At 38.9% G+C, this 15,353-nt stretch overlaps 1 protein-coding gene across 2 annotated transcripts in view; it reads left to right on the forward strand.

The window, feature by feature from the left end:
- tln1 (talin 1) overlaps positions 1-15,353 on the forward strand; it is a 237,027-nt gene that overhangs the window by 138,600 nt on the left and 83,074 nt on the right. For both annotated transcript variants that reach the window (XM_072252383.1, XM_072252384.1), the window contains exons 12-19: positions 1,464-1,565; positions 2,750-2,826; positions 4,147-4,327; positions 7,254-7,367; positions 8,640-8,748; positions 11,069-11,277; positions 11,836-11,934; positions 14,721-14,888. In XM_072252383.1, the coding sequence (XP_072108484.1) occupies positions 1,464-1,565; positions 2,750-2,826; positions 4,147-4,327; positions 7,254-7,367; positions 8,640-8,748; positions 11,069-11,277; positions 11,836-11,934; positions 14,721-14,888 (1,059 nt within the window). The remainder of the gene's footprint in view (positions 1-1,463; positions 1,566-2,749; positions 2,827-4,146; positions 4,328-7,253; positions 7,368-8,639; positions 8,749-11,068; positions 11,278-11,835; positions 11,935-14,720; positions 14,889-15,353) is intronic.

Below are 15,353 nucleotides of genomic sequence, written 5' to 3' on the forward strand. Positions count from 1 at the left end.
CATCTTGTGTATACTGCCATGTTCTGTTGATTTGACAAAACTTAGTGCTGATAATGGGCTGCCTTCATGCAATGCTCTCGATGATTGCATCTTTCAAGTCTTCATTTTCATTGTAACATTCAGGATGATTGTCGATGCCTTTAAATTCTTCGCAGTGAAGTTCATTCTTGGCCATTTCTGGCATCTCCAAACTTGAGAAAAACAGTTCCGAATTGTCTTACTGCATATTTCTCACCAGCTGCCAGTGATAAAAATCACAGCTTGAACACGAACACACTCAACTGGTGCTACTTGAAAAGTGTTTACTCAAAGCATGGTGTAGTGCCTAACAACACCCAAGTGCACATGACTAATATTAGTTAGAAACTGTTCAGCAACAGTCTCCTGTCCCAATTAAATGGCAGAGTGTCCCAAATAAATTAAGGGTATTTTAGCTATTTGCTTAATTAATATTTATTCAAGAGTTGTCCCAAATAAGCAGCTGCGCTGATTAACAAAATGGCTCAATTAACCAGAATCCACTCTATTTGCATATTGAACCAATAAGCTGCTGATCACCAAACCAATTGTTACCAGTTGTTTCCTCAAAATTGTCTTTTACCATCAGAAGTATTTGATGACCTATTTAAAATTTATTTCTCTCTCTATTGGCAGCTGCAGTGTGATTTAGTTCCCTGGGCTGATAGCATCTGCGTATTTCAAAAATCATGGAACTTCTAGCAGACTAAGCTCAATCTCTGACTGCAGTGTATGAATTCTATTGAATTAATTTTGGCTGACTAGATTCTGCAGACATTACATATGTCAAGGATGTCTTTTGGTGTGACTATCAAATTGATTAAATTTAAGGTGTCCTTGGGTAATCTTGCAACCGAAGACCAAAATACATTTGTCATGTCAGGATAGTGTGAACAAACTTGTAATTTGGCTTTTCAATATTGATTTCAAATTTGTTAAAAAGCTTCGTCTAAATGCCAAAATGTATCGGTTAAAAATGGGGATTTTAAGGCTTTTGCTGGGAACCCAAAAGTCTTGTGTTTTAGCCTTGAAAATGAGAACGTAAAAGTCTCAAACTCTTTCAAGTGTTGCTTGCAGTTATTTAAATTCCAGAAGCAGCGTGACTAAATCATTGAGAGCAGATTCAACTTGTATAGATTAGTATAGGCAAGGTCGTTACTTTGGAATAAAATCAATTTTAAATAATATCCATCCTCTTTATTTAACATCTTGCCCAAAAGAGGGAGCCTTTCACACTACTGCACTGACATATGCTGCTTCCTTATACCCTCAGTTGCTTATAGCCCGTGACTTGGGAAAACCTTCTGTGACAAAACCAAAATAAAAATAGGAGAGGAAATCTAAATGTGCAGTTTTAAAATACAATTAATTCACTGGATACGAATGTTCCGCGGGTTAGGAGAGTATAAATACGTTTACTGTATCTGTGTTTTTTCCCCCTGCAGGATTTTGGTGACTATCAGGATGGCTACTATTCAGTTCAGACAACAGAAGGAGAACAAATTGCACAGCTGATAGCTGGATATATTGACATTATTTTGAAAAAGGTACTCTAGTGGATTTGTCTTAATCCGTTTTCCTTAAATATGTTCACATTTAAGTAGGATTACATAGAAACATAGAAAATACGTGCAGGAGTAGGCCATTCGGCCCTTCGAGCCTGCACCACCATTTATTATGATCATGGCTGATCATCCAACTCAGAACCCCGCCCCAGCCTTCCCTCCATACCCCCTGATCCCCATAGCCACAAGAGCCATATCTAACTCCCTCAGCATTATATGATGTGGAATTACCAAGCTATGTAGTTTGCCACTGAGAAATCACAACAAGTACATGTTGCTTTGTATATTTCCTCACTGGCCATTTACATAGGATGTGGTATGAAGTAACAATCTACAGAGGATGTAGGTTGTGCAAAGATGTGGTATGAAGCTGCTTGGACCTTGGAATTTTTGTTCTTATCTCATCATACCTGCCAGGGAAGGTCTTAGCATAACTGTGAAATTATCCAGTTTCTTTTATCCTTGTTGGTCTAGTAAATTCTAAAATAAAACCTGTAAGGATATTGGATTTGTACAAGATTGGAAAGAAATTCACCAATCTTAGTTCACTGCACATCTACAAATGTATGACAGCACTAAGATGAATGGAAACTATTACAATTACAGTGTCCTTGCCCAAGTGGGGAAGGGTGTGGTGCAGTATGATGTCAATTCTGTCCTTTGGAGTTTCTTACATGAGACTGACTCCTATTTTCATTACTAGATTATAGACTATGCAGACTTACACTTTTGCTCTTAAAATGTGCCTCCTGGTTTTTATAATTGAATATTCTTGGACACAGAAGTATTAATTTTGTTTCGATGCCAAGCTGGAAAAAGTCAAATAATAGAAAACCATTGAATAGTTAACCCATCTTAAGGATGCATACACATTGGAATTGAGAAAGGGATTGAATTTGAATATTATTGCATCATTGACTCTTTCCTAATTTTAGCAGAGACAGGATGATTCAATAATGCAGTCCTTTCACATCATCCATCCATGCCATTGTACTGGTCTGATGGAAATGCACCTCTTAAAAGCTAATTTCACCCAGTGGTATCAAATAAATTATGACAAAATTAGCTGCCAGATTTCCATTTCAGAATGGTCTGATGAAAGAGCAACACAGAGATTCTAAATTTTTCATGTTGACTGACTTATCAATCAACTTTCTGCTTTGCAGAAAAAAAGTAAAGATCATTTTGGGTTGGAAGGTGATGAAGAATCTACAATGTTGGAAGATTCTGTTTCTCCTAAGAAGTAAGTAAGAATCGAAATGCTTGAATTGCTTTTTATTTTTCTATTGGAACAAGTTTCTCCTACCAGGAGGAGTTGGGGACTGACCCTCCCCATCAGTACTGCTCTCCTGTGTTTGCTCAGTGGAAGACCAGCTGGATTGTGTTCATCTGTAGCTGCATTAGCGTGTGGTGAGGAAGTGTTGCATGCTTGTTCTTGCAGAAACATGGCTCCTGGACAATCGTCCCATGCACCATTGCTCTCCAGGCCATAATACCCGGGCTATATTCCTTTTTTGTGACTGATTTTATGCTGTCATAATTATGTGTGATGTGTGTCACTGCTGGTTATTTATTTATGAAATGTAGCACACGTGTTTTATACATTTGACCCGAGGAGCTCTGTTTGTGTGTAGTTGAATGACAGTTCAATTTGAACTTGAAGTAATCTTTCAAAGCTGTTGTGCATTCTACTCTTGTTTCACAGAGGAAGTATTTCCTGCATCTTTACTTGATTTCCTTCTCCTACCACCCCAGCTCGTGTACTTATATCTTAATGCCTAAAATAAAGTGAGGAAGTAACACTTCTGTGTGAGAACTTCATTTGCAATGGTGAGGGATGGTAATGGGGTTTAAATGATCAGTGGGGGAGGGGAGGAATTAGTGCATAGAATATTGAACATTACAGTGCAGTACAGGCCTTTTGGCCCATGATGTACCGACCTTTTAACCTACTTTAAGATCAACCTAATCCTTCCTTCCTACATAGCCCTTCATTTTCCTATCATCCATGTGCTGATGTAAGTGTTTCGTAAAAGTCCCCTAATGTATCTGCCTTCACTACCACCCAAACAGAATGTTCCACACACCGACCACCAAACAGTTCTAGGGTCGTGCAAACTTGCTTGTTATCTTAACTATTGAAAATTGACCCAAGATCTAATCAAACAATGAAGGGTTGATCTATAGAGATTCCACCCCCCCCCCCCCACAACAAGGGTATCAAGAAGCAGTCTTAATGTTTGAATGATTATTAATAAAATTGGGAAGCACCTTAACACACAAGGTAGTGAAACTTTTCCTTTTCCTCACCCCATTTTGTAAAAGAAATTGGACAGATTGCTAAATAACTGGTACACATATGAAGAGTATGGGCTGCTGCTGTTTACCCATTCCTATCCTCGTTCCTGTTTACAAGATTTAGATTTGGAGCTGCTTGTTCTTTAGAAATAGCGATTGCATATTAGTAAATGTGCAGAATTTAGAATGTTCTGATTGCTATTTTTATGATATGTGTTAAAAAAATATTTCTTTGACATTTAATGGCCGTTGTTACCTTGCGCAGGTCTACCATTATGCAGCAGCAATTCAACCGAACTGGCAGAGCAGAGCACGGTTCTGTCGCATTACCTGCAATTATGCGCCCTGGTGCTGGGGGTCCTGAAAACTTCCAGGTTGGAACAATGCCAGCAGCCCAACAGCAAGTAACCAGCGGACAAATGCACAGAGGACACATGCCTCCACTGGTACACGTTTTTTTTTTACTAAAGATTGTATGTTTTTAGTGTAAGATATTTTGCTCATAATTGCACATGAATACAAATAATTTTATTTTATTCCTATGTAACCCTCTCACTGGGGCTCGTATACAGACTTGCTCATTAACTAATTCTGCTAACAGCCACGCGACTCAGTGGTGAGAAAGACACCTTTCACAAGCAATAAACGTCTAGCGTCAGTAGGATTTGGGGTTCAACCAAACCGGAAAGTTAGGATGTTCCAATTAAGGAACACAGGTTGTTGCGAATGCAGTGTAAGTACTTCCTGTACACTGATATTGGTAGCCCAGAGTGACAGATAGTACATCAGCTTAAAATTATAAAGAAAATATATTTACCAAATTTCAGCTTTATCAAACTGTTAATAAGAAAAGTAAAAATAAATAAAGGGGCCCATTACAGTTAAACCAGTCTTAAAGTCCACATAAATATTGGAGCTCGTGCCTGTAGTGCTTGAGTGTACCACTTTACTCCCAGCACAGAATTCTCTTCGCCCATCACAGGTAGAACTTACTTTCTCAGTCTCCTTCATCTCACGAAGCACTCCTTGCATTCGGGCCTTCCCTTTAGATAGGATCCTCCAGGCGTCTCCATCTGATCTGCTCCCATCTGCACCTCCCACCAAAAGACCATGAACCTGACTACTGTCCAACAGAAATCTCTCTCCGCCCAGCTCTCTCCAGAACCTCTCCATCCCACCATCCCATCTGGCTGACACAACATTCCTAAGTTGGACAACCTGCCTGTTTACTTTTAGCCGAAATCAAAACTCTACCAGCAAGGCACATTGCTTTTACAGAAAATTGCTAAAATAAAATACCTCACAGTATTGCGGTAGAAATCTTAACCAGGTCATTACACTGGGGAAATTGAATCAAACTTGGACAAAATCAAGCATTTTCTTAAAAAATAATATTTTGGTGTCCTGCAAATTGACAGTCATATAATTGTGTTGCTATTGAATTGAATTGACTTTATTTCTTAAATCCTTCACACACATGAGGAGTAAAAATCTTTGTACATTTAGGTGGAGATGTAACGTAATGTGCAATCATAGTAATTTATAATAAATAGAATGAATAATATAACATAGAAATACACTCAGGTCAGTGTGAGTTAATCAGTCTGTTGGCCTGCTGGAAGAAGCTGTCCCGGAGCCTTTTGGTCCGGACTTTTATGCTGTGGTACCATTTCGTGGATGGTAGCAGCTGGAACAGTTTCTGGTTGGGGTGACTTGGGTCCCCAATGATCCTTCGGGCCCTTTTTTCACACCCGTCTTTCTAAATGTCCTGAATCATGGGAAGTTCACAACTACAGATGTGATGAGTTGTCCGCACCACTCTCTGCAGAGTCCTGTGATTCAGGGAGGTACAGTTCCCATACCAGGCAGTGATGCAGCCAGTCAGGATGCTCTCAGTTGTGCCCTGTAGAAAGTTCTTAGGATTTGGGGGCCCATACCTAACTCCTTCAACCATCTGAGGTGAAAGAGGTGCTGATGTGCCTTTTTCACCTCACATCTGGTGTGTACAGACCACGTGAGCTCCTCGGTGATGTGGATGTCCAGGAAATTAAAGCTGTTTACCCTCTCAACCCCAGATCCATTGATGTCAATAGGGGTTAGCCTGTCTCCATTCCTCCTGTAATCCACAACCAGCTCCTTTGTTTTTGTGACATTAAGGGAGAGGTTGTTTTCTTTACACCACTGTGTCAGAGAGATGGCTTCTTCCCTGTAGGCCACCTCCTTACTGTTTGAGATTAGGCCAATCAATGTAGTGTCATCGGCAAAATTAATTAGCAGATTAGAGCTGTGGGTGGCGACACAGTCATGGGTATACACGGAGTAAAGGAGGGGACTTAGGACACAGCCCTGAGAGGCTCCTATATTGAGAGTCAGACGGTTGGAGTTGAGGGGGCCCGCTCTTACCACCTGCCGGCAGTCTCATGAAAAGTCTAGGATCTAGGTGCACAAGTTAGGGTCAAGGCCAAGGTCTCTATGCTTCCTGTTGAGCCTGGATGGAATTATGGTGTTGAATGCTGAACTGTAGTCCAAATACAGTATTCTCACGTAAGCATCCTTCTTCTCCATACTGCTGAGATCCATTGGCTTTTTTGCAGCCAGGATATAATGAGTTCAGTTTTGTGTGTAGTGGTGGACGAGAGGAAAGAGTATTATGTGGAAAGTTATTTTCAAATGAATCTGAATTGAATTCAAAAGATTGTATTGAAGCAGAATCCTTTTTTCCCTCTTCCTTCAATACAACTCCAGCTGGCCTCTTCCTTCCTTCCCATTCCTCCCACCAGCCCTTGGTGTCTTAGCATCCACATCACTAACATGGTTAGAATAAGCTTTGGTCCCCTAAAGAGGGTTGTTCTTGCAGGCTTGTTGGACACGTAGAACATATGTTTAGGTTGTGGATCACCAAACCCTTTTACTTCCATGGATGCAAATATGAAACGTGTCGGTTCACACAGCAGAGCGCAAATTGCTTGCAGTCTAGTTGTGAGCAAGTCAGTTGAAAAGGTTCAGACAGTTTGTCACCCAACTGCAAATCTTGAATCTTAACTGAAGCATTGTTTATTAGGAAATGGCAAGATTTTGCAGAAGGTATGGTAGGTCACTTACTGAAATGATATGCTGAGCCTTGTCCTGTAATTATCTGGTAATATATGCAGGTCAGGTTATAACCCTGGATGGTAACAGCATTACTGAAGTTATTTTGGATTGTTGATTCATTGTAGTTTACTAGTTTTAATAAATGGTATACTTTATTCGATAACCTTTTGACAATCATATTCACTTGAGAAGCAAAAGCTTTAAAAATGGACTTGCAGATTCTGTAATGAATTTGGATTGCTTCATAATTTGATACTACAATGCCCCTCTTTCTTTCAGACCTCTGCACAGCAAGCGCTCATGGGAACGATTAATTCCAGCATGCAGGCTGTGCAGCAAGCACAAGCTAGTCTGGATGATGTGGATGCCTTGCCGCCCCTTGGACAAGATGCTGTAAGACAATTATAATTTACGCAGCTAGCTAAAGAACTGCATTGTGCTTTGATTCTATTAAGAGCAAGTACATTATAAAATAAGAACTAGAAAAGTCATGATGAATGGGCATATCAATATTTTTTAAGAGATCAAGCTATATGAATTTGATATAAAGGATTATCCTGGTTCTCGGCTTTGGTTATTGATTTTTGGATCTGGATGGCTGAAGAAAGGCATACCCTGGCCCTCTAGTTTTGGTTCTGAGGACATGAGATCTGTACAAAATAGAATCCACATTCAGTATTTTAATAGAAATGCACTCAGATGTTTGCTTCTATTGTGTGAAAAATTAAAAATTAGTCCCCTCTTCATTAAGTGAAATTAATTCTTTTAGAATCAAATATCTCAAAGCCTAAGTTTACATATTTTAAGCCCTCTAAATGTCCTATGTGATCTCTAACCAGATCAAAAATGTTTATTATTTGTGCATTTTATTGCTCAGGTATTCTGCTCTTCCATTTAATAGTTCATGATCTTGGCCCTGGTAATTTTAAATATGTGGAAAGTACATTTGAAACTGGACCTGATTTTGACCATGGTTCAGAATGTGCCATTTTAAGCAGGGGAAGCACCCAGGAGCTCAGATTCAGTTGGTAACTGGAAAATGTGAAAGGAAACGATCCAAGCTTCGATAAGGGCTTCTCAGGGCTGGGTAACGGAACTTGGAATTTCCAAAGCAAATTGGGACTGGGAGAAACACTGCTGCCATTCATAAGGACATTTTGGGAGACCCTTGATTAATTAGCAGTGTTCTCTAATATTTTCCCATGAAGAATTTTTCAGTAAAGTTATTAGCATTGTAGTCAGGAACTTGACTGAATTAAGTGACACACAGTGAATTTTAGGCTAGGTTTTAACAAGATAACAATAGGACCAAACTAAAACTTACATAAAGTGCTACAGTAGAAAGTTGATTCAGCTACATTCTGAATAGAATGCTTTGAACTCTTGAGCACATTTTATCTTTTTTGTAATCCACATAAAATATGAGCAAATTTTGCAATATTCATTTTAAAAATCTCTCAATATAATTCATATGTAGATGGGGGAATTTTGCTCCAGAAGGCTCTACACTGTTCCACATATGCGCTGCAGAGTTTCCACTTAAAAAAATAGTCATTTAAAGCATCATGCATTATGTTGCACACAGTTCCTGGTGTAATTTCCAGATTGAGACCAATATTTAGCGGGATTTTAATTTAGCATGTCTTTATTGCTTTTGTATTCTAGGCCTCAAAAGCATGGAGAAAAAATAAAATGGATGAATCCAAGCATGAGATCCATTCACAAGTTGATGCCATTACTGCAGGCACGGCATCAGTAGTCAACCTCACTGCAGGTATGTCATTAAAGATGAGCTTTAATCCAGATGATGTGAAATCTGGAAGGCTTGTGATTAACCATTTTAATACAATAAAAATTTAATCTTTGAGTCTCAATGCTATCATAGGATAAATGTTTGAAAACACAAGCTGACACATTTATGTTTTATTATATGTGCAGTGTATTTCATCTTGTGCTCCACATGTAATTTTTTAACTTGTGGAGAAGGAGCTTATGTCCATGTGAATAGGAGTGAAGGGATAATTCGCATTATTGTAGATATTAAGAATAAAGCTTTAATGTGTAGAAGATTGCCAAAAGTAAATTTTATGAGCCCAATTACGACCCTGACATTTTGTTAAGTGTTAAATAAACTGCTTTGATCTTGCACAGATTGCAAAAGATGTTTGGCAGAAGAATAAGCTACATCTGGTTGCTCTGTTTTATAGAACTGTGCCCCCCCCCCCCAACCTCTTCTAATTGCCTCCAGCCCCACATGAAATGATCTCACTTTCAGCTAATGTTCTTATATTTTGCTCTTGGTTTATATTGAAATGTTGATTTCAATTGAAATGAGTTCATATTCAGATCTGCAAAAGATTCCACGATGTGCTTATGGGGATTTATCATGAAACACCATATATGTTTACATGCAAAGAACAGACTAAACATACACATGTTCAGCAGCAAACTGGATCCATAATTCTACTTGTTTCTTCTGATCACGGTGGCTTTTCCCCTGTCAAATTCAAGCTACACAGTGGGATTGAGAGGTAGTTAATCCTTTAAGGTATAACAAAACAATTGTTGAAGTCACAGAGATCAGAGCATGTGAGGAGAAATGCATTAGTGGGATATGAAAATTTACAAGGACGTGGCTGGGTCTGGTGGGCTTGAGTTATAAGAAAAGATTGAATAGGTAAGGACTTTATTCTTTTGAATGTAGAAGATTGAGAGGAGATTTGATAGAGGTATTCAAAATTGCGAGTGGGAAAGAATTGAATTGACTTCTTACATCCTTCACATACATGAGAAGTTAAAATCTTTACGTTATGTCTCTGTCTAAATGTGTAATATGCATTGTGCAATTTATAGTGATTTGTAATAGATAGTGTGTACAACAGAACAGTCAATATAGCATAAAAATAAATTGTATCAGCGTGAATTAATCAGTCTGATGGCCTGGTGGAAGAAGCTGTCCTGGATCCTGTTGGTCCTGGCTTTAATGCTGGGGTACCGTTTCCCAGATGGAACAGTTTGTGGTTGGCGTGACTTGGGTAAATACAAGCAAGCTTCTTTCCACTGAGGTTGGGTTGGACTATAACTGGAGGTCATGGGTTTAGGGTGAAAGGTGAAAAGTTTAAGGGAAACAGGAAGGGAAGCTTCGTCACTCAGAGTCACAAGAGTGTGGAATGAGCTGCCAGCACAAGTGGTGCATCCAGCTTAATTTCAAAATTAAAGCAAAGTTTGGATAGGTACATATATGGTAGGAGTATGAATGCTCTGGTCCTGGTGTAGGTCAGTGGGAGTAGGCAGTTTAAGTGGCTTGGCATGGACTAGATGGGCCGAAGCCCTGTGTCTTTTCTGTGACTCTGTCATGGGGGCAAGGAGAAATGAGGATGGTGCCTTTGGTAGGGTGGAAAGGCAGGGCAGGGCTTAATTCTGGTAAGGCAGAATTAAGATGAGTAGATTTAAGTCGAGGGGTCTAGTAAATGAATAATTTTCAGAAATTTTGAAGATTCAGATGGATAGGTTTTTGAGAGTCCAACAGGATTTGGTATTGATCAACTGCATGCCAGAATGTTGGTCAAAAAATAGTCAATGTTTTTTTAAACATAAACAATCTTTCATAAGACCAGATCAAAAAGAAAATTGCCAGAAGAACTTGGCAGGTGAGGGGGTATCTTTGCAGGGAAATGGACGGTGATGTGTTGATCAAGACCCATCGTTTGGACCCATGTCTCAACGCAAAACATCAACTGTCCATTTCACTCCGTAGATGCTATCTGACCCGCTGAATTCCTCCAACAGTTTCTTGTTCACTCCAGATTCCAGTATCTGTTGTTCTTGTGTGTCCATTTCATTAGACTAGATTGTTTTGTCCTCCCCCTGGTTTGTTGATTGCTTCAGTTCTGGCTTCTTACTCTGGATTTCATAGTGGGGCTTCTGGTCTTCAAAATAAGAAATGTGTTTTTTTTTAATTTAGTAAAATGTACTGTGACTGACATCCGATTTTTTTTTTAATGGATGAATTAGTCCTTTACCTGTGTGTGCTGAACTAATGCTACTTCAAACTCAGTTATGATATTATCTTTAAAATTGATTTAATGTTACAGGTGATCCCCTTGACACAGACTACACCGCAGTTGGATGTGCAGTAACTACCATCTCTTCAAACTTAACGGAGATGTCAAAAGGTGTCAAACTATTGGCAGCTCTAATGGAGGATGAGGGTGCAAATGGGCAGGACCTACTGAAAGCTGCTAAGAACCTGGCTTGTGCTGTCTCAGAGTTATTGAAGACTGCTCAGCCAGCTACTGCTGAGGTAAACAGTTAATAATTCATTCCAAGCACTGACATGCATAATTGTGTCATTTCCCCTTTACTAAGAATGTCGAGAACTAATATTACTGGTCATCTTGAAAGCCGTAAAAATAAAACAGGATTTTCAGGGTTATATTTAACCTCTAAAGTTTGGAAAAACATTAGTATGAATGACATCCACAAGGACAACCAAAAGTATTGGCTTTCTTCTGACTGTGGCAGTGAGTCAAACATTACAGACACTTTTTGGAAAAATTTACAATTGCTTATCCAAACTTCCAATCAGTCTATTGTTGCTTTCTGTAGAAATGCTGCAAAACAAAAGTTGATTAATTATTTAGTCTTCTGATCAAATTTACCTCATAAATTATTTAAAAAGGAGCTTATTTAAGTAATCCATCTTTCTAAATTGCTAAAGATGTGTACAAGTGATATGGCAAAAAGTAGGTTTTATTATCTGCACTATGTTCAGATCTTTTGGTTAAGTCTGAATAGGTTTGATATTATTGGGGTTTTGTTTTTATCAGATGAGATGTGATGTAGATATTTTGTATTTAAGCCTCGACAGGTCCTGTTGACTGCTGCTGGTACTGTCGGGCAAACAAGCGGTGAACTTCTCCAGCAAATTGGGGAAAGTGACGCAGATCCACGGTTCCAGGTATGTGCTGAGCTCTGTTCTTAACAGTACTTATCCAGCATTTGCACTTCAAAATTTTAATACAATAAAACTCTGTTGGAATTTTGTAAATCCTCTATACAGTTTCCCATAGGTTCACAAAAATACACAACCAGGAGTTTATCACCCATTCTACTCAAAAGGGTAAATGTAGTTTACTCAGCCATTTCATATGAATTACCAATTTAATGCAGTTTTTCTTTAAATCAAAATTGTAAATGATATTAAATCTCAGAATGTATTAATTTGATTAATTTGAAAATTAGATTGCCTTTTGCTCTCATGATTAAATTTTTAATGAAATTACTTTGTAATTATTCCATCCTGTGGTTATTAAAACTGATTTGTGTGACTTTGGCAAAATAGGTAGATTGATAATGGTTATCTGATATTTAGAGAGAATCCAATGCATTCTCCGAAGCAAGCACAAATTCATTCAATTTTGACGTTTGTGTTATATCACGATCCTTTATTCACAATGATCTGAAATCTGCTGAAGTGGGGAATCTCAAGAATAATTGTTGAGTTGAACTGGAAAATTTTTTTGAGTGTAATTTGCTGGCAGTGGCAAAGAAATGAGATGTCAGTGACTGATAGAACAACATCCGTTTAACCAGTAAAATGTTTAGGTTAACAAGTGGAGGAGTTAACGTAAGAACATAAGAAATGGGAGCAGGACTAGGCCATCTGACCCGTTGAACCTGCGCCACTGTTCAAGAAGATCGTGGTTGATTAGGACATGAACTAATCTCCACCTACCTGCCTTTTCCCTATAACCCTTAATTCCACTACTGTGCAAAAATCCATCCAACCTTGTCTTAAATATATTATATACTAGTGAATTAACATAGATCTCAGATTCTAGATAACTAGGAAAGTTGATGAAAGCAGAGCAGTGAGTGTGATTTACAGTGCATGGGCTTCAGTAAGGCTTTTGAGAAGCCCTTACATGGTAGGCTGGCCCAGAGAATTAAGGCACAATTGATCTGATTGTTGGCAAACTGGATCCAAAATTGACTTGGTGATGGGAGGCTGAGGTAGTGGTGGAAGGGTTTTCTTTTCTGTCTGGAGGTCTGTAGCAAATGGAATCAGTGCTGAGACCTTGGTGTTGATAATATAGATGAATGGCTTGGATGAGAATGCGGGTGTTCTGGTGAGTAGTTTGCTATGACAGGTACGTTAGTGGAGCTGTAGTAAACAAGGTTCCAGGTAGATAGTTTGCTGAACATACAGATGGTGAAGAAGACACTTGGCACGTTGGCCTTCATCAGTCAGGTCACAGAATACAGGAGCTGGCATTTTATGTTACATTTACATCAGGCACTGGTGAGATTGCACTTGGTGTGTTGTGTATAGCTTTGGTCACCTTTTACAAGAAAGACTACATCAAACTGGGAAGAGTGAAGAGAAGTCTTGGGAAGATGTTGCCAGGATTTGAGGGCCTGAGTTACAAGGACAGTTGGATGGGCTGGATTTATTCCTTCTTGAACATAGGAGGCAGAAGGGTGACTTGTAACAGTTTGTATAATTGAGAGGCATAGTTAGGATGGAGAATCAAATCTTCTCCCCAGAGGATTTAAAGAGGGAGGGGAGAAATTTGAAGAAGATTTGGGGAAGTAAGCTTTCACACACAGGTTGGTGTATGTCTGGGACAATGTGCCAGAAGAGAATATAAAGGCAGATACATTTACAATATTAAAAAAAAAATGAACAGGTAATCGGATAGGAAGGGAGTTGAGGACTATCGGCCTAATACAGGCAGATGAGAATTAGCATATTTGGGTATCACTCTCAGAATGGCCTAGTCAGGCTGAAAGGGCCAATTTTTATGCTGTGCTGTTATAAATTGGGCACATAGGAGGAAAAGGGAGAGGCACTGCTGTTTATTTGAATAGCAACTGGTGTAAATCAACCAGCAAGTTCCAGACTAGTACCGTTCTTGGCATGTCACCTGAATTTCACTCGTGCACCCAGAGGACATTACACATATTAATGAATTGGGCAAGTATTTGCTAATCGGACAATGTGACTTTCCTCAATGTACATCCATAAAAATTAGCTTCAAGGTGCCAGACTACAGTGTTGGATATTTCAGTCAGGCTGGAGAAGGAGGGAATAACCAAACTGTTCATTTGCTAAATCTGCCCTGACAGCCAAATACCCAATCAGTCTATCTCATCTATACTAAATGAAGCAGACCAGTTTACTTGCCAGCAACAATACCTCACAAAAAGTGCATGTTGGAATAAGTGCAAAGTAATTGTTGGTGTTAATTTGTAGCAAGTAAATATATAATTTAATTTATTTTGAATTCCACTGAACTATTTTCTAGAAAAGCAGTTCTGGTCATCATGGAATTAGAATTAGTTTTTGATTTTCAATTCCCTGGCTAGAACTAGATTATTCAATATTTCAAATATTCTGTGCTCTTAGCAAAATTATTGTCCAGTAATCTTGATCTTCTATTCACTAGTGATAAATTGGAGCAGAAGAGCCTTGATTAATTAATGCCATGAGAACTAGACAGTGCTTTTCAATATCTGATCCACTTAGCTTTTGCTATACTACTAATTATCTAGATATAATTTTAGATTTTTAGATGACTGCAGATATAAATATATTTGCACTATTAAATATGAAAAATTACTTTTAAATTGTAAATTAAGAGAGCCAGCTTAATATCCTAAAGTAGATTTTCTACTAAATGGAATTACCTCAGAAACGGCAAGCTTTATAACACTTTTTTTTTAACACCTAACTATATTTAGGACATGCTCATGCAGCTGGCCAAAGCTGTAGCTAATGCAGCGGCAGCGTTGGTCCTGAAGGCTAAGAATGTGGCTCAGAAATCAGAGGATTCAGTGTTACAGAACCGTGTCATTGCAGCCGCAACACAGTGTGCACTTTCCACCTCTCAGCTTGTAGCTTGCACCAAGGTAAGTGTTTGAATTAATATTTAAATGTTTGCACTATTGTTTTATTGGAGGAACTGAAATTTTTGCCTTGGTTTATTGTAGATGGTAGATGACCGTTATAGCAGAAAAACGTAATGAATACTTCTTGTGGACCTGGCTAAAATTATCAAGAAAATAGAATCAGGGCCCAGATTTTGCCGAGTAGGAACAGCAGTCTGCATTTGAATCCATAGGAACAGAATTAGGCCATTCAGCCCCTCGAGTCTGCTCTGCCTTTCCATCATGACTGATTTATGGGAGCTTCTAACAGACAGTGTTCAGAAGTTGGAGATGGAACTGGTTGAACTCCGGATCATTCGACAGGCTGAGGGATTGATAGACAGGAAATACCAGGGAGGTAATTATAACCAAGGTGCAGAACACAGGTAATTGACTGTCAGGAGGAAGAAAGGAGATAGGCAACCTGTGGCCGTTACCCTCAACAAC

Source organism: Mobula birostris, chromosome 3 (genome assembly GCF_030028105.1).
Source record: "Mobula birostris isolate sMobBir1 chromosome 3, sMobBir1.hap1, whole genome shotgun sequence".
Lineage (NCBI taxonomy): Eukaryota > Metazoa > Chordata > Chondrichthyes > Myliobatiformes > Myliobatidae > Mobula > Mobula birostris.